Source organism: Oncorhynchus nerka, linkage group LG15, assembly GCF_034236695.1.
Source record: "Oncorhynchus nerka isolate Pitt River linkage group LG15, Oner_Uvic_2.0, whole genome shotgun sequence".
NCBI lineage: Eukaryota > Metazoa > Chordata > Actinopteri > Salmoniformes > Salmonidae > Oncorhynchus > Oncorhynchus nerka.
The window spans coordinates 26,135,332-26,159,178 of record NC_088410.1 but is presented as its reverse complement, the minus strand read 5'-3'; the positions used below and the strand labels follow the sequence as shown (position 1 = coordinate 26,159,178).

The 23,847-nt window shown below is 44.2% G+C and overlaps 1 protein-coding gene across 3 annotated transcripts; it reads left to right on the top strand.

Annotated features, from left to right (window-relative positions):
- The first annotated feature begins 2,241 nt into the window (after positions 1-2,241).
- Positions 2,242-23,764, top strand: keap1b (kelch-like ECH-associated protein 1b). Of its 3 annotated transcripts, none has more exons than XM_065001373.1 (9): positions 2,242-2,349; positions 11,108-12,457; positions 12,906-13,007; positions 14,524-14,769; positions 16,229-16,525; positions 17,177-17,556; positions 19,361-19,566; positions 19,843-20,019; positions 21,595-23,764. In XM_065001373.1, exons 2-9 carry the CDS (start codon positions 12,251-12,253, stop codon positions 21,870-21,872), a joined length of 1,893 nt encoding a protein of 630 aa, XP_064857445.1. In that variant the 5' UTR covers positions 2,242-2,349; positions 11,108-12,250; the 3' UTR covers positions 21,873-23,764. The 3 variants fall into 3 exon arrangements, with proteins under 3 accessions (XP_064857445.1, XP_064857443.1, XP_064857444.1); XM_065001371.1 differs by lacking the exon at positions 2,242-2,349 and adding an exon at positions 2,886-2,993; XM_065001372.1 differs by lacking the exon at positions 2,242-2,349 and adding an exon at positions 10,504-10,913.
- Positions 23,765-23,847: the final 83 nt, after the last annotated feature.

The window sequence follows — 23,847 nt, the reverse complement described above, 5'->3', positions numbered from 1 at the left end:
AAACTTTTAAAATGTATTACCTTTTATATGTGGCATAAACACAACTAGTCACAATGCTTGAATATGAATAGGCTGTTGCCAGCTGTTGGCTAGACAAAACCATCAGTATGCCTGGAGTTAAAAATGCAATGGAAACTCAAAAGGGATTTTTATTGTGCATTGCGTATTTACACACAGACTTTCATCTGCAACAAGTCAATTCGGTGGAAACACAACTCTGATGGGAAAATGCTCCAGTTTTTTGTTGTAAGCAGATAAATAAAATTGTAGCAGGCCAAAATTGTCCAGCAGAGGCTGTCTATCATAGCCTACACCCCCAAATGTGCTCTTCAGCACCATTCTCTCACGCCTTGCTCGCAGGTGCGCCTGCTGCTGAGGAGAGAGAGCAGCAGAGGAGCCTTGGCCTCGGCTACTGTTGATTGTCAAGATGGAGGCATTTTTCATTGAAGTAAAACAAAAGTTAGAGGGAAAAGAGTGAAAAGCCAACAATGGGAATTTAATATAAGTTTTAATATTGGGGTGGACTAAGATGGGAGTAATACAGGCTACTGCGCAATTCCCTATTCAGGTAGGATGATATTTTGGAAGTTACATTATTTATAATAATTTGTTCGATTATCATTATTATTATTGTATGTCGTTGTTATTATTTGAGCCATTTTCTTTGGCCAAATGAAGTTCCAACTATAATGCTGTGTTTGCCGCAGTACAACAGCCTGCTTGTATTTCCCCTATAAACAATGGCTTGACTTACTTTTGACATTTCCCTAATAAAGTTTAGAAATGTTTGTGAAGGTTTGGAGTGGCTATTATTAAGCTTTAGCCACTGCAAGCCTATGCTATAAAGGCAGTGTGATATGAAGGCGCTTCAACTGACACCGACAGTTGAACTTGAGGTGAGGAAGAATGTTTCAGGCCTACTAGAGTTACTCCTATAATCTAACAATATTATGCTTATCTTCATACAAAATATTATAATAAAAAAATGTAAGAATTAGCCTCCTTCTGTATGTCTATATCTGTATAGCAGATGCAATAGCCATCTGACATAAAGAAATGCATTGGTGTCGTAGCATGCCACGTAGCATAGCTCTCTCTGGAGCCAGGCCTAAACTTCTCTTCCTATTTATAGGCTAGATATACAGTACCAGTCAAAAGCCGCCATTGGACTCTGGAGCAGTGGAAACGCGCTCTCTGGAGTGATGAATCACGCTTCACCATCAGAGTCCGACAGATGAATCTGGGTTTCGTGGATGCCAGGAGAACGCTACCTGCCCGATTGCATAGTGCCAACTGTACATTTTGGTTGAGGAAGAATAATGGTCTGGGGCTGTTTTTCAAAGTTCAAGCTAGGCCCCTTAGTTCCAGTGAAGGGAAATGTTAACGCTACAGCATACAAAGACATTCTAGACTATTCTGTACTTCCAATTTTGTGGCAACAGTTTGAGGAAGGCCCTTTCCTGTTTCAGCCTGACAATGCCCCTGTGCAAAGAGAGGGCCATACAGAAATGGTTTGTCGAGATCGGTGTGGAAGAACTTGACTGGCCTTTACAGAGCCCTGACCTCAATCCCATCGAACACCTTAATGATGAATTAGAACGCTGACTGCAAGCCAGATCTAATCGCTCGACCTCCCTAATGCTCTTATTGCTGAATGGAAGCAAGTCCCGCAGCAATGTTCCAACATCTAGTGGAAAGCATCTAGTGAAGGGTGAAGGCAGTTATAGCAGTAAAGGGGGGACCAACTCCATATTAATGCCCATGATTTTGGAATGAGATGTTTGACAAGCAAGTGTCACCGTGTTCACATACTTTGGTAATGTAGTGTATTTTATATGATTGTAAATATGGCATCAAAATGTTGGAAATCTGATTTCCCTAGCTGATCTTTCATTGTCTGCAACTGTAGTATGAGCATGTGCTACGACGCAATTAGACAATAACAACCGACAATTCACTCTGTAGATCACCAGGCAGGATCAACTAGGAAATTATCGTGTAATGCGAGCACCCACGTCCTGGGGTTGTGGATGCGAGGAATAAAATATTTGGGACAAGGAAATGGGGTACGTGTATTGTGTGCCCAGCATAACAAACTAAGCTTTTAGTGCCACCTTGTGGCTCTGTTCTGGAATTTACAGTACTTGCTGGAATTACGTATTTTCTCTAGGCAGAACACTGCCCAGGGGAGAACAATATGTATTGGTGTGTCAGCACCTTCCGCACCTGGAACAAGCAGTATATATTACGTGTCCAGTTGTACAATAATCATATCGTGAAATCGTGAAATTGAATGGAACATGTACCCAAAGGTTCAAATCCATGGGAATATGAAGTGAGCTATATCAGGTGAGCCATATCATAATATGTTATTATGGGGTTGTTGAATGTAACAAAATGTATATGTTCATATAGGCCTATTCAACTGAACAGCTGTCTATTTCAGAATGACGTCATTCATTCAAAGAAAAATATGCATTGTCAGTGTAAAAGATAGGTCCATTCATTCAATCTACTGTAGCTTATTGTTATGATTCATTCCGTTTTCCCTGTGCTTTGTTTCTGTGTGAACTTGTAACTCTTTATTGAAAAGTGCATAGCAAGCACTTCATTCAAAGCTTTATTCCTTATTTCTGTAAAGTGCACACACGTTTATTTAACAGATTGTACAATTTCGTCGAATACGGCTTTCTAATATATATTTTGAGAAAATTGGGCTAATTGTGTCAATATTTGATTGTCAGAAGCGCGTTTAGATCGATGCAGAACTAGTCCCGCTTCCTTTATTCTAAGAACTCCTCTTCCGTAAAAGTCCCCTCCCTCCGCTCGCGGTTCACCGCTCATGCATGTCTATGGAGGCCAGCAGACTCGTATTGAGGCCCACTCTTATTTTGGCAGCGAGAATCAGTTTCGTACAATGCTTAGTCATGGTGAGTTACAGCTTTCCCCCGTTCCTATGTGGCGCACAGACAGCGATGGAACTATTCAGCTATGTGAGTCTATTTTACTATTAAGAAAGCAGATCACGATTGATTTTGAAGATATATAATATTAGTGATTTTGTCGCGAGAATGTTAATGAATGATGTTTCCGATTCCAATCGGCAACCTTTTTTTCCTACGAATCGAGTCGACACCAATAATGCCAGGCAGTTACTGACAGCGAAGCTAATTTTGATTGTCTGACAATGTTTTTCACAGCGTTTGCTTTTAATAGCCGTGGTGTTTTGTTGCTATAGCCTAATAGTACATCGACTGGTTGCCTAATGGTCACATTTGTTGTGAACGAGTAGTGAAGTATTAACGTCCGTGCATGCCAACACTTCAATGTGTTTAGCTATAACTGTTACAAGTGTGACTCACCAAGCAAGCTAAATGTATCACTGTAGCCTATTTGTTGGGAAATCGCCATCCCTTTGTCTAAAATCTGTAGCAAAATCATATGGTGCTATATAATTGCGCGGTAAGCACTTTCTTTATGTCCGTTTACATAAGGGACTCTTGACTTCTGGGTCATGTTTTGGTACACGCAGTTCCGTAATTTGCTCCCTCATCACAGTCAGTTACAGTCCACGATAAGATGAGTCACTGGCGAAGGCGCATTGCCAGTCCCCTATCAATCTTGTTTGAAATAAGCCTTCGTTAATACAGGTGGGCATTGTTTCAGATAGTTTAGGAAAGGTTAGGCTACCGGTAGTCGATCGGTTTGTCGTTCGTCTATTGTCAATATATCCAAATGTGCAATGTCTGTCTAAATTAATTATTTAAGAAGCTCGAGAAAGTTATGTGATCGAGTTACTAGTGTAACTCCGATTAAGCAACAATACAGATTTCCCCAGACTATCCAGCAATTTTGTAGTCTACTTTGTTGCATGTGCGTATCTCTCATGTCGTACATCAAATTGAAACCTATAGTCGTTCTCTGCGAAGTAACGTTATCGTATTTGGCGCGGAGAAAGTGACCACTTTAGGCCGGGGACTGTAGGCCTGTTGAGGGATAGCTGTAGTGTAAATCCCAGTAATATGGATATCTTCCATACAGGGTTCCAGGGTGACCTGCCCAGAAGTGTGTAGCCTACCGCCTATAGACGTATATTGACTACGAGGGCAGTTTATCATTTAATAAGCTGGTCCCATGAATTGCAAAGAGATATGGGATATTAGAACCCCGTTGTCTTAACATTGTAATCTTCAACCTACACGTTAACTAGCTGGTTAGATGTTTTTTGTTGTCTTGCATTAGCTTCAATTGCAAGTTTTCACCAACCTTATGATCTGCTTCAGACCGCTTGCGTTCTGCCTAAGCAGCGTAGCTACTATTCTTGAGCTGGTCCCGTGGTTGATTCAGAGCGGTAGACCCTTTGCATTATTGTGACTCCATTGTCTTAACCTTCCTATCTTAAACCTAAGCATGGGTACACTCAACATGTGACAGTTAGTGGAGGCTCCTCAGTGGAGTGAATTTAATAAAAAAATAGCGAAACATTAAAGGTAACCTTTTTAGATAACACTAAATATATTCACGAAAATGGATTAAAACACACCGTTTTGCAATGAAGGTCTACAGTAGCATCAAAAGCACTCTAGAGTAGAACCATTGTGTAACCGGAGGACAGCTAGTTTCCGTCCTCCTCTGGGTACATTGACTTCAATACAAAACCTAGGAGACTCATGGTTCTCACCCCCTTCCATAGACTTACACAGTAACAACTTCAGGTTGGAGGACCTCATCCGATCAGAGCTCTTGAAGCATGAACTGACATGTTGTCCACCAAATGAAAGGATCAGATAATTAATCTGATACTGGAAGCATAAGCTACAGCTAGCTAACACTGCAGTGCATAAAATGTGGGGAGGAGTTGACTGAAAGAGAAAGACAATTGTTGAACAGTTTTGAACAAATTAATTTCTTAAAAAATGAATAAGCAAGCGAGAGCTAGCTATATTTTGTTGTATTTTCTCCACTTACTTAGTTAGCGAATGCAGCTAGATAGTTTAACCTATTCAAACACACGGCTCAAACAGAGAGGGATGCCATGTTAGCTAGCAGGCTATGGTTATCCAACACTGGAACTTTTTTCCAAGTCAAGGTGAGCTTTTGGTTTGATTAATTTATTGCCACTGGAGCCGGCAGGTGTAACTTCTAGACTGCTTGCTGACTGTACTGCATGATTTGTAGCGATTAATATGCGTTAGTTCTAGTAGCTATGTTGTTTATGAGTATGATGTTCGCTAATATGATGACAAAGATGTAAGCTGTGTGTAGTGGTTATGATAGAAACTAATTTGCAACTGTTGGAGTAATGTTTACACCCTAAATCAGCTAGATGCAGGCAAGAGAGTGCAAGGCGGTATTAAATGTGTCAATGTCTGTAACCTTGATTACTCAATTTTCTCTCAACTTGTAAACTTTAATTCATAGGCTAGTCTGTAGCAACCTCATGATGGGTATAGGGACATTTTGAGTATCGTGTAGCAACCTGAACCTATCAATGTTACATTGAGCTGGGTGAATGAAATGTGAATGACAGTCATCCAATATGCTGTAATAGAAAATAAGGCTATGCTCATTAAAAAAATAATTGTCCTCCCTCATCATAAATGGCACCGACAGCCACTGCTGCCAGTCCACCCATTATGACTTGAATGGGGACGCCCGTTCTATTCATTCTATTTCTATGGTACCACCACAAGTCATGGGACTGATATTAGCTTTTTCTGTGCATAATGTTCAAATCATTTATTTATAAGTGACTTTGTTGAGCTTCACAATCAATTTGAGATATTTTCCCCTGATGTGAATGGGATTTGTGCCACAAATACTAAAATGCGGAATGTGGAACCAGTGCCAGGGAAACTAAACTGAAGCATGAATTGCTGTCATAACTTGTCCATAGACTGCTTACAGGGTAAGGAAACCATTGTCATTTTATCATTTGGGTCAACTAACCCTTTAATTAGTTCCCTTCTACCTATTGCTGCGTTCTCGTGCTAGTCGGATCAAAGAAACGGACATTTCCAACTTGTTAACTGCTTGAACGCGGCACGTGTATAACTACAACCGGTTAGCAAGTCGGAAATTGTGGAGTTTCCTAGTTCCAACTAGCACGTGAACGGGGCACATGTTTGTCCTTTTTAACTGCAGGCTTTTCTTTGGGTGCTGAAATCTGTTGTTTTTGATTAAACACGTCATTTTATGTGACGTCTGTCAAATTGCACCCCGTAATCGACAGTCTTTCGATGGAGTAAGAAGTTAGGACTTCAAGCGTGCGCCACAACACGATACTTTTATAAATATCCATTCTTTAAGGCTTACTGTGTACCTGTGCTTGTCCTGATTGTTATAGAGTTGTCAGTTGAATTTGGAATGCATATTTTGATAAAATTGCATTCTATACGTCCGCTTCCAAAACTGAAAGTCTGTCCGGCCATGATGGACTGCACCTTATCAGTTAACAAATAGCTCCCTTGGCAGGGTTCATGTAAAATGCTACTTTTATAAATAAAATACAGATCTGAGTCTTTCACTCAGTATTTGTGTTAAACAGAAAACCCAAACATATGGCAGCAGATCCACAAGGTCTGCCAGGAGAGGTGACTTAAGGAAAAGCACCTTTAGTAAATCCGCTTTCTCTGTGAGAGCTTCCCATGTCTGGAATACACTGCCATCAGACACACAACTGCACCACCTATCACACTTTCACAAAATGTATGAATACATGGCTAAAGGTCAATCAGATTTGTGATCATAATCCCTAGATGTGTATTGCCACTTTCCATGTCTGTATGCTACTTCTTGCTTGTCCTATGTTGCTCTGTCTGTATGCTACGTCTTGCTTGTCTTATGTTGCTCTGTCTGTATGCTACTTCTTGCTTGTCCTATGTTGCTCTGTCTATATGCTACGTCTTCCTTGTCCTATGTTTCTCTGCGTGTGCTCACTGCTCAATGATTGTCTACATTGTAATTGTTTTTAATAACCTGCCCAGGGACTGCGGTTGAAAATTTTACTGAAACGTTGATAACTGTGCACTGTCCCTGTAAAAATAAAATAAACTCACTCAATAGTAAACCAAGAAAAGCTTGCAGCTACACAGAACAAACATAGGTACAAGGAAACAATTAAAGAATTGACATTTTTACAAGTATCGACTGATGGTGACTCGATGTAGTTGGAGGTAGCCTAGAGTCCACCTACACTCGTTGCAACTCAACTCCATTGAGATGTAGTTGGAGGTAGCCTAGAGTCCACCTACACTCGTCGCAACTCAACTCCATCGAGCTGTACACTGAGTGTACAAAACATCAAGAGCACCTGCTCTTTCCATGACAGATGGACCAGGTGAAAACTATGATCCCATATTGATGCTGCTTGTTAATTCCACTTCAGTCAGTGTAGATGAAGGTTAAAGACCAGAATGATTTTTTAAAGCCTTGAGACAATTGAGACATGGATTGACATGTGTGACATTCAGAGGGTGAATGGGCAGAAGACACAATATTTAAGTGCCTTTGAACAGGGTATGGTAGTAGGTTTGTGTCAAGAACTGCAACCCTGTTGGGTTTTTAACGCTCAACAGTTTCCCGTGTGTATTAAGAATGGTCCACCACCCAAAGGACATCCGGCCAACTTGACTCCAATGCTTCCCACAGTTTTGTCAACATGGGCCAGCATCCTGTGGAACACTTTTGACACCTTTGTAGGGTCCATGCTTCGACAAATTACGGCTGTTCTGAGGGCAAAAGGGCAAATCAATATTAAGGTGTTCTTAATGTGTTGTGCACTCGGTGTATATATCATCGTTGAGTAAACACCGCTAGTTGAGGGGGTGAGTTCTTCCATGATGAGTACACTATGTGAGTTGTCAGAGGGAGTGTTGAGCAACAGGCTACTATTAAACTGTGACATTTCTTTCTCACGGAACTGTGAGGGATCGGCCTTCCATGAGATTTCACACAACAGACACACAATATAGGTCTACTTATCACTAGGCCTACTACTGCTGCTGTGTAGCCTACATCTAGGTAGAACTCCTACATCTCCTCGTTAAGCTAGAACTCCTACATCTCCTTGTTAAGCTATATTTCCTAGTTAAGCTAGAACTCCTACATCTTCTCGTTAAGCTATATTTCCTCGTTAAGCTAGAACTCCTACATCTCCTCGTTAAGCTATATTTCCTCGTTAAGCTAGAACTCCTACATCTCCTCGTTAAGCTATATTTCCTCGTTAAGCTAGAACTCCTACATCTCCTCGTTAAGCTATATTTCCTCGTTAAGCTATATTTCCTCGTTAAGCTAGAACTCCTACATCTCCTCATTAAGCTATATTTCCTAGTTAAGCTAGAACTCCTACATCTCCTCGTTAAGCTATATTTCCTAGTTAAGCTAGAACTCCTACATCTCCTCGTTAAACTATATTTCCTAGTTAAGCTAGAACTCCTACATCTCCTCGTTAAGCTATATTTCCTAGTTAAGCTAGAACTCCTACATCTCCTTGTTAAGCTATAATGGGTAACTATACATTCCTACAATGCAGTGCCTTTTCTTACCCCAGGAAGTATCACTTCTTCTTTAGTGTAAAATGTGGAATCCAAAATGATTTAATTATAAGGTCAGGTGTCCTTTTACCTTAAATATGGATATTGAAACTGAATTTGAATGCATTTGGAACTGTTTTCTTAGTGGATGTAGGTGTTATGCCATATCTCTGGGTGTTATTCATCAACTTCCACAATAAATATATGCCATAAAATAATCTTTCTTCATTTTTTTTATGTCCTAGTTAAATTCTCTCAACAATGTTTTTTTCATGATTATTGTATTTTATTAAAGATTGTTTGTGTATCCCTGATATCCCTTTTCACCCTGTTAGTTTGTTGTAATTCTCCATTTAAGAAAACAACCCCTTAATTTATCTGGTGAGAGAACAACAGCGCAAAGCTAAATGAATATAAACACTCAGTTGGATCTATTTGTATATTGTTTCATGTTAGTCTATGTCCAACTTATAAATGTCCACCCTGTTAAAATATGTTTGCTGTAGAAGTAATTTAAGCTCAATCTTGCTCACTCACAGTGTGATGGCTACTTTAGGCTCAACATTTCCACCCTGTTAGGATTATGTCCCTAACCGGTTAAGAAATAATAATAATTAAGTGCCTGAGCTTGACCAATATGTTTATCTGAAAGTCAAAAGTCCTTTTTCTGAACTTTTTTCTAAAGTTACAAGGTCCAAAAGGCACTGCATTGTAGGAACGACCCAACTTGACTTTAGTTAGGCCTACACACTGTAATAATATATCAGACCGTGTCCAATGTAAGCATTGTCTTCATTACAGAGAATGGGCCAACCACATAATATTAGTCTAATCTTGGTTTCACTTCAGTGGGTTGTACAGGATTTCATGTGATATAGAGGGAGGGTAAGATAATTATCTAGATAGTTGTATGGTCTGCCTACCTACAGTTCTAAGGCTGCGCCCAAATGGCACCCTGTTCCCTACACTTTTAGGAAAAAAATGGTTCCAAAAGGTTAATTCGGCTGTCCCCATAAGATAACAACCTGTTTTTGGTTCCATGTAGAACCCTTTCCACAGAGGGCAATACATGGAACCCAACATGGTTATACATGGAACCAACAAGGGTTCTTCAAAGTGTTCTCTTATGGGGACAGTCGAAGAACCCTTTTCTGTTCTAGGTGGCACCTTCTTTTCTAAGAGTTTACATAGTTGACATAGTGCACTACTACTAGAGTCCTATAAGCCCTGGTCAAATGTAGTGCATTATATAGGGAATAGGGGGCCATTTGGGAGGCATGTAGAACAGGTAGGCCAGAACTTGTCCTCCAGCCCTTCAGTTCAGCCAGTCAGTTCTCTTATCTACTTAGGGTATCTAGGGTATCTTATCTACTTAGGTAATCATTATGTGCAAAACGTAACATTGCAGTTATGTTACCCACTCAGGCCAGAGTAGCTGCAATAACACGATAACAATTGTTGCTGAGTAACTATGACTCTCTATAGTGACTTTTTTGTATTGGCCTAGTTGTGAACGAACAGGCTTAACACCTGTATAGCCTGTAGCTTACTTATTCGTGTGTGTGTGTGTGTGTGTGTGTGTGTGTGTGTGTGAGAGGTTATTTTCCTACTCTCCACTGCTGTAGCCAAATTGGTCACAGGACAGTCCAGGGAAAGAAAAAAAAACACTCAGTCACGATGACTAATTCAATTCTGGCCTAATTTAAGTCACTCACTCAGTCTTCCTCAGTAGGAAAGTACGTCACTCGGATCAGACTCTCGACCAGTGGTTGGGCTATCTTACCCACTCCCCGCCAGAGCTGGGTTCAGACTCTTTTACAAACCTTTCAAATACGCTGAGCATTTGCTCTAGTCTGCCTGAAGAGCCAGATGGGTGGGGTTTGCACTTTGGAGACGTCTCTATTGGTTCCATTGCAGCAGGTACGCTCAATCAAGCATAGATGCAATATTTGAAATGATTTCTAATGGTATTTGAACCCAGGTCTGGGGGGGGGGACTCTGCATTCCCTTGTGTGGAATCTGTGGAGACACCCAAGCTCTCCTAGAGCTGTGATGTTGTCTAAAAGCACATTGACTCTAGTCACAGTGACTAAGAGAAACTGTGACTCCTCCCAAGAGGATCCATGAGTGTGACTGTAAACTCTTTGATTACCTTAAAGGTAAACCGATCTATGCTGTATCTCTTCCTGTTCTAGGACACTTGTGTTCTGACTGGAGTGATTGAGGTTGGATGGCTTCGGAATGTTATTTAACTGAGTCATTCGCTTGTCGTAGAACATACTAAATCACTCTCGAAAATGAAAGTACTATCTGTTTTGATCAGACATGGAAATCAGTGCTAAAAACAAATTAAAAGAAGATGGTGAACAAGCTATGAAGGTAAGATACTGACATTTTGATGCAGGTATAGCCAACTAGGCAAAAATATTATTTAAATATTGTCAGTAAGATATATATCATCAAAATGTTTATCCCGATATGAAAATGTATTGATTTCTTTCCCCCATCACTATTAGATAAACCCTGTCCACCCTAACACCTAACTGTCCTGTCTTTTCTCTCTTCTCTTCTAGTTGCCAACGGCACCCAGACCTTCCCAGTAAATACAACAGTGCAATTTGAGATTCCAGAGCGGGGCGACTTCTGGGAAAGCTTCTAGAGTGGAGCAACTGATCAACCAAACTAAACTGAGCTCTCCCCCCCCCCCCCTCATTCCTGAATCCTCGGGGCTGCTAGCTTACGCTGACGACATTTTTGGCACCTGCTCTTTTTTTTCTCCCTCTACAGAGTTTTAGGAGTTTCCACCCCTCTACTACCCTATCCTTGTCCCTCTTCTACCCAACTCCTGGCAGAAGTGTAGCTCCATGAGCTAAGTCCTGATTTATAATTATGACCACCATTGAAGATGCAGTAGTATATCAGTGTCTGTTTTTTTGGCCTCAGAGCGAAAAAGGAATAAGCAAGTAGTTGGACTTGAGAGAAGATGTCAGAGTACTAGACACATCTGTCTGTTTTTCTGACTGTTGCGGACTCTCTTTTGTTCAGGAAGTTCCCCTTTAGGAGAAAAACATATCAACAAGCGGACGTGAATAACAGTAATTCCCTACTGCGTCTTTTCGGACTCGCTACATACCTCCTGCCAAAAAGACCATACGTCTTGCTGTTCCTTTAATTAAAAGAGAAAGAGAAGATAAGTTTACTCAAGGGCAGGTGGGAGAGAATCTAGAACACTGATGTCATAAATCGTGGTGGATAACGATTGGCCTGGTTATAACATACATAACCATGACTGGCAGTTCATGTAGAATAAGTATTTTTTTTAGTTTTACAATAGCACCTGATTGTGCACTATGGCTGGGCTTGTGGAATAAGTAAGACTGTACGAAAAACTCTTATAGACACAATGGCTGGAATTGAAGAATAAGAAGTAAGGGATAAGAAACCGTCTTTCGGACCTTTCTAAGAAAGCCGATTTAGTACTCTCTGAACTCTACAGTCACAGACATACATTCAACCAAAAAAAACAACAAAGACCCTAGGAAAAGGGTCGTAGCCTTCTACAATCCCCCAATAGCTCCTCCAGTTTTCAACATTTCCCTAGTGTCTCCTTGCCCCTCAGTGAGCAAGGATGTCCGGCAGCAGTCACTCCCAACACTGTTCTTAGTTGTTGTCACAGCTTCAACAGAAGCATCAGGAAGGATCCTTCGTCAGTCAGGATGTCTAATGAGTGCCCGACGGAGTGCAAGGCGGTGGTGACGCCGTCGACGCGCAACGGCCACCGCGTCTTCAGCTACACGCTGGAGAGCCACACGGCGGCCGCCTTCGCCATCATGAACGAGCTGCGGCTGGACGGCCAGCTGTGCGACGTGACGCTTCGTGTGTGCTACAACGACCTGGAGGCCGTGGACTTCGTGGCACACAAGGTGTGTAGCATTGTGTCAATTACGGTTATGCTGTGGATGGAGTCGGGTGTAGCGGTAACGCTCCTGACTTCGGACTACTCGTGCCCCCTTGGCGATAGGGGGGTCTGTGCCCTTCTCTTCTAGTCCTCATGCTTTGTCTATCCCCACATTTGTTTCTGTCTGTGAAACTCCCCCCAAAAATGTCGGGGGGAAAATTATGTTTGGCACTCCAATCTTTAAAGCTCCAATGCAGCTGTTTTTTTCTTTTTTTTTTATCTCAAATCGTTTCTGGGTAACAATTAAGGAACTTACTGTGATTGTTTTCAATTAAAATAAACAACTTCCTAGCAAAGAGCAATTTCTCAAGCAAGAATTTTGATAGGACTGTCTTGGAGTAATCTGAGTGGGGAGGGGAAAACTGATACAGTTGATATGTTTGAGATATCAAGCTGACAGTTCACGTCTACAGGTGGTGCTGGCATCGTCCTCTCCGGTCTTCAGAGCCATGTTCACCAACGGCCTGAAGGAGTGTGGGATGGAGGTGGTGCCCATCGAGGGGATACACCCCCGGGTGAGTGTTACAACACATTTTATAAGACTTGCCACAGGTATGTAATAAACCTTTCTAGCTGTTGGTCTACAGTAAAGTGTTAACCAATTCTATGGAAACCAACTGCATTTTCATGTGAGTAATAGTAGTGGAGACTGGATAGATGAGGGAGACCTGCATAAGTAGGAGGGTGGGAAGGCTGCCTTTCATCCAGGCGTGTCAGTAGAGCTGACGTTTAGAAGTCCCAGTTGTAATTACCCACGTTGCATTCAAGATAGGAAGGCAGTCACTCCACGTCTTCCTACGAGGGACCAAAGACTGACTCCATAAGAAAGACATTTGTATTTCAGTGGTAAAAAATATGCGCTCACACACACACACACACACCTGCTTTTATCGCTGGCTTCTTTGTTCCAGCTGGTGCGTACAGCCCCACTGAGTTATCTCCCAGAGATCGTAATCATGCCGCTGCCTATAGACACGCAGACACACCGAGCTCACAGAGAGGGCAGGATTAGCCATGTTGACTAAGGAGGGAACTGATAAACCAGCAGCTCTCTGACTGCTCTCTGTCATAGGCTAAGAACTGTGCCACACTGCCACGGCTTTGATAGTATTTATTGTGTTACGATTTTTATTTGCGAATTGTCTTTGTCTAAATCTGCATTATTGGGAAAGGGCTGTTAACTAAGCATTTCACGGTGAAGTCTACACCTGTTGTATTCAGCGCATGTGACAAATACAATTTGATTCGATCGGTTTTATTTGATTGTGTAGTTCCTCAGTACTGAGGCAGGTTGTGTCAGTCTGGAACCTCATGCCACAATAATGATGTAATTGAAGGGCCTCCCGGGTGGCGCAGTGGTTAAGGGCGTTGTACCACCAGAGACTCTGGGTTAGCGCCCAGGCTCTGTCGCAGCCAGCCGTGACCGGGAGGTCCGTGGGGCGACGCACAATTGGCCTAGAGTCGTCCGGGTTAGGGAGGGTTTGGCCGGTAGGGATATCCTTGTCTCATCGCGCACCAACGACTCCTGTGGCGGGCCGGGCGCAGTGCGCGCTAACCAAGGTTGCCAGGTGCACGGTGTTTCCTCCGACACATTGGTGCGGCTGGCTTCCGGGTTGGATGCGCGCTGTGTTAAGAAGCAGTGCGGCTTGGTTGGGTTGTGTATCGGAGGACGCATGACTTTCAACCTTCGTCTCTCCCGAGCCCGTACAGGATTTGTAGCGATGAGACAAGATAGTAGCTACTAAACAATTGGATACCACGAAATTGGGGAGACAAAAGGGGTAAAAAAATCTATATAATTAAAAAAATATATGATGTAATTGACCCTTTCTGTCTTCCTGTCTCTTCTAACTGTTCTAACTACTCTTGTCTCATTCTCTCTCTCACCTGCCCTCCACTCTCTTTTCCATCTGTCCCATCTCTTCTCTCCATCTCCAATCTTTTCTCTTCCTTTCTCTCTCTGCAAATCCCTCCTTCTCTCTCTCCACATCCCTCCTTCTCTCTCTCCACATCCCTCCTTCTCTCTCTCAGGTGATGGGCAGGCTGATAGAGTTTGCCTACACGGCCAGCATCTCTGTTGGGGAGAAGTGTGTGATCCACGTCATGAACGGCGCCGTCATGTACCAGATCGACAGCGTGGTCAAGGCCTGCTGCGACTTCCTGGTCACGCAGCTGGACCCTAGCAACGCCATCGGCATAGCCAGCTTCGCCGAGCAGATCAGCTGCACGGAGCTCCATCAGAAAGCTCGGGAATATATCTACATGAACTTCAGCCAGGTGTGTGGTGTAGATACTGTCTTCTGGATTTGAGCAAATATCTACTTCCCCAGGGTCGGATGACCTCATGGATACTATTTGTATGTCTCGGCATCTAGTATGAAGGAAGTTGGAGGTAGTTTCGCAAGCCAAAGCTAACAAGCATGTTATGACCTCTAATATCCTTCATACTGGACACAGAGACATAAAATGGTATCCACGAGTTCATCTGACTCTGGGGAAGTAAATAACAAGCTTCATCGCCAACATCCCGAAGTATCCTTTTAAAACAGTTAGCTTTAACCCCCTCACAACTGATTCAGGATCAGCTTTGCCTAACCTCGTTCTTTGGGTTTTGCGATTCTCCAAACCATAGCGAGAGAGAATCCTTTTAAACTCATGAGGGGAGTGAACAAGTACACACTTCGGAGAGAATGATAGTCAAACCCCCCCCCCCCCCCCCCCCCCGAGTTGGAAAAGTTCAGTATCCAGAGCATGCTCACTGTTGATGGTACGAAGTGTTTCACCATGACACTTTGCTCCTTGACCTTTCGATATGCCCTATGGGTTCCCCCAGGAAATAACCACGTCGCCTGACTCCGATCAGTTGAAATAATTCAAGCGGATACTGTGCGTCTCTCCTTATCTCCATTTGATATGGATGAGTCATTCAGTCAACCTTAATCGTTAGTGTCACCGTCACCGTCAGGCCATTCAGCTGCTATACAGATGAATGGCTTTTCTCAGATCTGTAGTCTCTTCCTGTAACTGGCGTCTTTGAAAAGCCAGAGTCCGTTTCCTCAACTGACTCTCTGTGTTTAGTTAAGGGAAACGTCAAGGCTTTGCGAGGGTGGAGCACCACCACCTGCACCACAGCATGTCATCACTGAACAAATAGTCTCAGCTGTTACTGTGCACCATCTTCGTTTCTTTTCTTTCTTTGGCCCTTGAACACTTAACATGAATAATCCTACTATTGTGTGGTAGTGGGTTAGGTGAGTGTGTGTTGGGTTAGTTTTGTGCGTGAGTTGGGTGAGTCGTGTGGAATCAGCGCATTGTGTGGGCGGGCTCATAGGGGTTTACCTGTATGTTCAATGTACAGGCAGTCAGTCTGCATGACTTCACAGGGAGTCAGACTGAAACTGTAACCATGGAAGAGCTGGTTAACAGGAAGAGATGTCTCATATATATTCTGCAAAGATCACTGATTGTCTCTCTCTCACACACACACACACACACACTCCCACAACCAAAAGAATGATCATGAGTCATAATAAGATGAATACCAAAGGTGTGATTCAGTGTACTCCATTGAATAAAAATGTTTTCAAAATGCTGCGTTTTATAATTCTAAAAGCCTAACAATTGCCCATGAACCATATCCAACAACCCCTTGTTATTCTCCATGACTTCATTTTAGACTGGCAACCAAGTGATGCCTTTCTTAGAACAGCCTCCTTCTCCTCCTCCTCACCTTTAGGTGGCGACCCAGGAGGAGTTCTTCAACCTCTCCCAATGCCAGCTGGTCACTCTCATCAGCCGCGACGAACTCAACGTGCGCTGTGAGTCTGTGGTCTTTCAGGCTTGTGTGGCGTGGGTCCGGTACGACCGGGAGAACCGGCGGCCCTACGTCCAGGCCCTGCTCCAGGCCGTGCGGTGCCACTCCCTCACCCCACACTTCCTCCAAGCCCAGCTGCAGTCTCTGGAGTGGGACGACCAGTGTAAAGACTACCTGGCTCAGATCTTCCAGGACCTCACCCTCCACAAGCCCACCAAGGTGAGATGGTTGGTTGGTATTTTGGGTAATAAAACCTGTTTACAGTTATTTAAAGTTCTAAACCCTCCATTGTTTCTGATGTGCATCAATGACCTTGCTGCTGTATCTAGCACTTAACGTCCAATACTGATGCCAAGAACCCTGATTTAATCAAGTTTTAAAAAACTACAAAGCCGACCTCCCGAATGGTGCAGCGGTCTAAGGCGTCACTACAGACCCGGGTTCAAACCCAGGCTGTGTCACAACCGGCCGTGACAGGGAGTCCCATAGGGCGGTGCACAATTGGCCCAGCGTCGTCTAGGTTAGGGGAGGGTTTGACCGGGGTGGGGGGCTTTACTTGGCTCATCGCTCTCTCCTTGTGGCGGGCCTGGGCTCCTGCAGGCTGACTTCGGACGTAAGTTGAACAGTGTTTCCTCCAACACATTGGTGAAGCTGACTTCCGGGATAAGCGGGCGGGTGTTAAGGAGAGTGGTTTGGCGGGTCATCGACCTTCGCCTCTCCAGAGCCCATTGGGCAGCGATGAGACAAGATCGCAATTGACATTGGGAGGGAAAAAAGGGGATATATATATATATATATTTCCAATGTATTTTTCTCCAAGGTAATCTCCTGATGGATCAATTGATTGATACATTTATGTGGTCTTCCTAGGTGATCTCGTGCCGCACGCCCAAAGTGCCCCAGCTCATCTACACGGCAGGGGGATACTTCCGTCAGTCCCTGTCCTATCTGGAAGCCTACAACCCCTGTACTGGGGCCTGGCTGAGGCTAGCTGACCTTCAGGTCCCCCGGAGTGGCCTGGCTGCCGTGGTCATCTCTGGGCTGTTCTACGCTGTCGGAGGAAGGAACAACGCTCCTGACGGGAATATGGACTCCAACACGTTGGATTGTTATAATCCCATGAACAACTGCTGGTTGCCTTGTGCTCCCATGAGTGTACCCAGGAACAGGATAGGAGTGGGGGTGATTGACGGGATGATCTATGCTGTCGGAGGGTCGCATGGATGTATTCATCATAACAGCGTGGAGAGGTTCGTGGAACTGAGATCTGATTGGGTGGTTTGATGAAGGGAGCGGGAGTTGCGTTTTTGTGTCCTTTAGGTTGGGGTTATGATTGGTTAGGTATGTAGGATTGGAACAGTGCCCTTTGCGCCATAGGACTTGGTATTTTCTGTGCGGAGCAAAGTGATGTCATACAAGGAAGTAGCTCAGCAAAAAAAGAAACGCCCCTTTTTCAGGACCCTGTCTTTCAAAGATAATTTGTAAAAAAAAATCCAAATAACTTCACAGATCTTCATTGTAAAAGGTTTAAACACTGTTTCCCATGCTTGTTCAATGAACCATAAACAATTAATGAACACAGACGGTAGGCAATTAAGGTCACAGTTATGAAAACGTAGGACATTAAAGAGGCCTTTCTACTGACTGAAAAACACCAAAAGAAAGATGCCCAGGGTTCCTGCTCATCTGCGTGAATGTGCCTTAGGCATGCTGCAAGGAGGCATGAGGACTGCAGATGTGGCCAAGGCAATAAATTGCAACGTCCGTACTGTGAAACGCCTAAGACAGGGAGACAGGACGGACAGCTGATCATCCTCGCAGTGGCAGACCACGTGTAACAACACCTGCACAGGATCGGTACATCTGAACATCACACCTGCGGGACAGGTACAGGATGGCAACAACAACTGCCCGAGTTACACCAGGAATGTACAATCCCTTCATCAGTGCTCAGACTCTTTGCAATAGGCTGAGAGAGGACTGAGGGTTTGTAGGTCTGTTTTAAGGCAGGTCCTCACCAGACTTTACCGGCAACAATGTCACCAAAGGGCACAAACACACCATCGCTGGACTAGACAGGACTGGCAAAAAGTGCTCTTCACTGACAAGTCGCAGTTATGTCTCACCAGGGGTGATGGTTGGAATCGTGTTGATCGTCGAAGGAATGAGCGTTACACCGAGGCCTGTACTCTGGAGCTTGATCGATTTGGAGGTGGAGGGTCCGTCATGGTCTGAGGCAGTGTGTCGCAGTATCATCGGACTGAGCTTGTTGTCATTGCAGGCAATCTCAACTCTGTGCGTTTAAGGGAAGACATCCTCCTCCCTGAAGTGGTACCCTTCCTGCAGGCTCATCCTGACAAGATCCCTCCAGCATGACAATGTCACCAGCCATACTGCTCGTTCTGTGCATGATTTCCTGCAAGACAGGAATGTCATTGTTGGCCATGGCCAACGAAGAGCCCGGATCTCAATCTCATTGAGCACATCTGGGACATGTTGGATCGGAGGGTGAGGGCTTGGGCCACCCCCCCAGAAAAGTTTGGGAACTTACAGGTGCCTTGGTGGAATCTCACAGCAAGAACTGGAAAATCTGGTGCAGTCCATGTGGAGGAGATGCACTGCAGTATTTAATGCAGCTGGTGGCCAAACCAGATACTGACTGTTACCCCCCCTCCCCCCTTTGTTCACGGACACATTATTACATTAGTCACATGTCTGTGGAACCTGTTCAGTTTATGTCTCAGTTGTTGAATCTTGGTATGTTCATACAAATATTTACACGTTAAGTTTGCTGAAAACAAACGCAGTTGACAGTGAGAGGACATTTCTTTTTTTGCTGAGTTTATATACAGTATATATATTTTTTATCTCAAGGAAAGTATTTGTTGTTTGTGCCTAAAAATAAACCAGGAAGAAATTACTTTGACGTTACGATTTTCCAACCTCACACTAAATATAGTCCAGTTGGTTGATTTTGTGGGCGTGTGTCTCTATCCTGCTCCGCAGGTTTTGTCAGTGTGTTTGACTGACTGTGTCTGTCTCTCCCCTCCTCAGGTATGACCCAGACAGGGACCAGTGGCACCTGGTGGCCCCCATGTTGACACGGCGTATCGGGGTGGGCGTGGCGGTCATCAACCGGCTGCTGTACGCGGTGGGCGGGTTCGACGGCACACACCGCCTCTCCTCCTCAGAGTGTTATAACCCAGAGAGGGATGAGTGGAAGAGCATGGCTGCCATGAACACTGTGCGCTCTGGGGCAGGTGAGGAACAAAGGGAGCACATTGACTTTGGACAGAATGTACGGTCTGATTCTCTACCTTTCTCTCGACGCATGTACTTACACGCCCCTTAAGGCATGGACAGGAATATGGTGGAAACTCTCCAGCCATTCTTGCAAAAATCCAATGTTTTCAAATCGATTTTAAATGCACTTTCCTGGGTAAAGGGTGGAGATTCAGAGTGAAACCTGCGTGTAGGCCTAAAGTCCTACCTGTGTCAAGATGGCCCTTCTAATAATGAACTTTGACCCATATCAGGTGTGTGTGCGCTGGGGAACCGTATCTACGTGATGGGGGGCTACGACGGCACCAACCAACTGAACACAGTGGAGCGCTACGACGTTGAGACTGACACCTGGAGCTTTGCAGCCTCCATGAGGCACCGACGCTCTGCCCTGGGGGTCACCGCGCACCATGGGAAGATCTATGTACTGGGTGGGTATTGTAAAAGCAGGTTCCACTGCAACAATGCTTTTGCGTAATTATGAGTCATTTGCTTCGGGGGCAAGAATTCTTTCTTTGAACACCGTAAACAAAGCCCCGGAGTCCTCCCCAAATACCCATTTCGTTTTTGCTAATACATTATGACAGAATCAACCCCCATGTGATGTGCAGTATTTAGTACCACAGTGTTTAGGTCACATTTAGTTTTCCAGTGTCGAAGTGACAGAGAGAAGCATATCTTATTGTTTTTATTTATTTTTTACCATTTGTCGAGAGACCTTTCTGGTGGTGTCTCACGGAATTGCAGGACTGATTATTGGCAAGTCAGTTTATAATTGGCAGCTAGCTGCATTTGAATGATACAGCAGCAACACCTGGTCAACAGCATCGGCTTTTAGGCCTCCTGCTCCGGCTCCTAGAGGGAAGAGGTGTGAGGTGATGCAGAGGCTCGCCTCGCAGGGTGCTTTTAGGCCTCCTGCTCCGGCTCCTAGAGGGAAGAGGTATGAGGTGATGCAGAGGCTCGCCTCGTAGGGCGCTTTTAGGCCTCCTGCTCCGGTTCCTAGAGGGAAGAGGTGTGAGGTGATGCAGAGGCTCGCCTCGTAGGGCGCTTTTAGGCCTCCTGCTCCGGTTCCTAGAGGGAAGAGGTGTGAGGTGATGCAGAGGCTCGCCTCGTAGGGCGCTTTTAGGCCTCCTGCTCCGGCTCCTAGAGGGAAGAGGTGTGAGGTGATGCAGAGGCTCGCCTCGTAGAGCGCTTTTAGGCCTCCTGCTCCTAGAGGGAAGAGGTGTGAGGTGATGCAGAGGCTCGCCTCGTAGGGCGCTTTTAGGCCTCCTGCTCCTAGAGGGAAGAGGTGTGAGGTGATGCAGAGGCTCGCCTCGTAGGGCGCTTTTAGGCCTCCTGCTCCGGCTCCTAGAGGGAAGAGGTGTGAGGTGATGCAGAGGCTCGCCTCGCAGGGTGCTTTTAGGCCTCCTGCTCCGGTTCCTAGAGGGAAGAGGTGTGAGGTGATGCAGAGGCTCGCCTCGCAGGGCGCTTTTAGGCCTCCTGCTCCGGCTCCTAGAGGGAAGCGGTGTGAGGTGATGCAGAGGCTCGCCTCGTAGGGCGCTTTTCAGGACTACTGCTGAGGTGTGGTGGTCTTATTTGCGCTTTTCCAGTCCCCAAAGCATGACCCAGGTGGGTGCTACCAGCCTGATCTAGAGAGGAGGAGCTGTGAACATCGACAGACAACGAGGTACTTGATGAAGAGCTCCATGGCCTGTCTTGTCAGATGTCTCTACCTCCCTGCCTGGCTGTTCCATCAATGCTTCCTCCGGCGATAATACTACCTTTCTGAACTGCCCCATGATGAAAGACCTTCGCCCAATAACTACCAGATCCTCCTACATTTTTTTGTTGTTAAATTGTTTTGTTTTTAAAAGCAACTTTGCGATTCAACGTGTAATGAAAAGCACCATATAAAATGCATGTATTATTATTTACATTTGAGATACAATTCTCATATGTTATAAAAGTGTTTTAAATCCCATCATATGTCCTAAAGAGTGCTTCTCCTCTCCTCCGCCGTTCTACAGGAGGTTATGACGGGAACACATTCCTGGACAGCGTGGAGTGTTATGACCCGGAGACGGACACGTGGTCGGAGGTGACCCGCATGATGTCGGGCCGCAGTGGCGTGGGCGTGGCCGTTACCATGGAGCCCTGCCAAAAGGACCTGGCCCAGTGTCTGAAGCATGAGAGGACGGAGGTCACTGGCGGTTGTGAGGGTGTTAGTTTGGGGTGTTCAGGGACAGGAGGGGACTCTGGATCGCACCATAACTCCAGACACGGTGCCTTCGGCAAGGGAACTTGAGTCGTACGCTCTCCACCATCCCTGGCTCAGTCCTCTTCAGTCTTCCATGGAAAAGCGCCCCGCCTTGAATAGAAGACAGAAACACAGGTCTTCTGAAAAACACAAGATCACAGAGGCCCTCCCTAGCCATGTTGGTTTCACACAACTTCAGTCATATGTGACAAGTTGTTTAATGATAAATTGTATATAGTTTATGATCTAGCACGTCGATTCACTCACTGTTCCCGTGATAACAATGCAGATGGGCAAAGTCATAGAAATAGGAGTTCTAGATCGTTTAATCTGTTCAAATCTACTTCTATGTGCTCCATCCCATACCACCACAGTAGCACTATAGCGCCCTCTTGGACCACTGTTTCCCTGGTCTACACCAAGAGGAGAAAGGGCTGTACAATATATTTGAAAGGCTACTAACTAACCTCTGTCTACTAAATTAGTAGTCACTTTTTTTCTATTTCAAGACCAGCCTGTGCAGATAAACCAAATATTTTGGGGAGGGGAAGAAATATACAAAATTGCATACCTTCAAACAACAAGAAAGTGTAAGACAAAGTACCTTTTGCTGAGAATTTTCCTGAACAGCAGTAAATGCAAACTTGTAGTGTATTCAAGGTTTAAAAAGGCTTCTAAAGTTTGAATTTTCCACTAAAAATGTTAGATTTGATTTTACCTAATGAAAAATGTATCAACCCTACACAAAAATGACCCTTAATTATAATCCACATAATTCACATTTCCTGTTGCTGAAGGATTATTTTCCTACTGTAGCAACCTGGCTCAAATTAAAGATCCTACATCTGTAGTACTTTTGGCAAAGTCTGTGGACAAATGGGGAATTTTAGGGTTTTCCTAATAGAAGTGCCATTACTATGCCTGCTGGCATGATTACCACCACCAGTATACAGACCACTCTCTGGTGGCAAGAAAGCATGTTGGTGCTTGGGCCAAGGGTTGGAGACTTAGCCTACAGTGGTCGAAGTAGGCCTAGAGAGCCCAAGACTGAGTCGCAAACCAACCATAAAGAATTTGTGGGATGGGAATGTACTGAAAAGTGTTTAGAGTAGGGAACTCACAAGGACCGCCCACAAGGACAAAAGAAGTGTCAATTAATTTTCAAACATTACACACAAATATATCTCCAATCTCCCCCCTGCGATTGCTTTTGGGTTTTAACAATCGTACACACCTGCCCAAACCACGGGTCAAGTGACCATTGTTGTGCATTAAGTCACATTTGATAATGTCACTAAATGGGAAGATAAGAAGAAAAGGGCTGAATCCCAAATGGCACCCTATTCCCTATGTCGTGCACTACGTTTGACCAGAGCCCTATGGACCCTTATCAAGAGTAGTGCACTAAATATTTCCTGATGACTCGTACTGAATTGAATTCCGCTGCTCTCTCGATGGAGAAGGAATGTCAGTGGGCCGGAGCCTGCCAAAACTAAATTGGGAATAGAGTGCTATTCAGTACAGGCTACTTAAAGAAATGTATTTGTAACAGCGGTTTAATTAAACTACAAAGGTTTTTTTAAGTGATGTTTTGTACATTGATATTATATTCCAATGGAGTCTTGTACAGAAGAATTTAAGACCTGAGGTTTTTTATTTATTAATTTTGTCCTTTTTTTCTGGTTTGCTTTGACTGACTACGACTTTGTATTACTATTGGACTCTGATATTGTTCTCCTGCTAATGAGAAGCATGCATTGTATTTAGGCATGCCTGTTGAATGCCTACATTTGTAAAGAAAGGTTGCCTCTTTTGAAAGGGACTTTTTTTCCTCTTCTTAGTAGTTAAAGAAATAGAATATTTAAAGAAATGCTTTGTACATTTTTCAGCAAACAAACACTGTACAAAACACATTGTATATTAAAATATGATTATTTTAACAGTGGCCTATGTTTCTTTGTCGAAATCCCAGTTCTGGGCTCATATTCACACAGTCTGATTTAGAAGTGCTGATTATAGGATA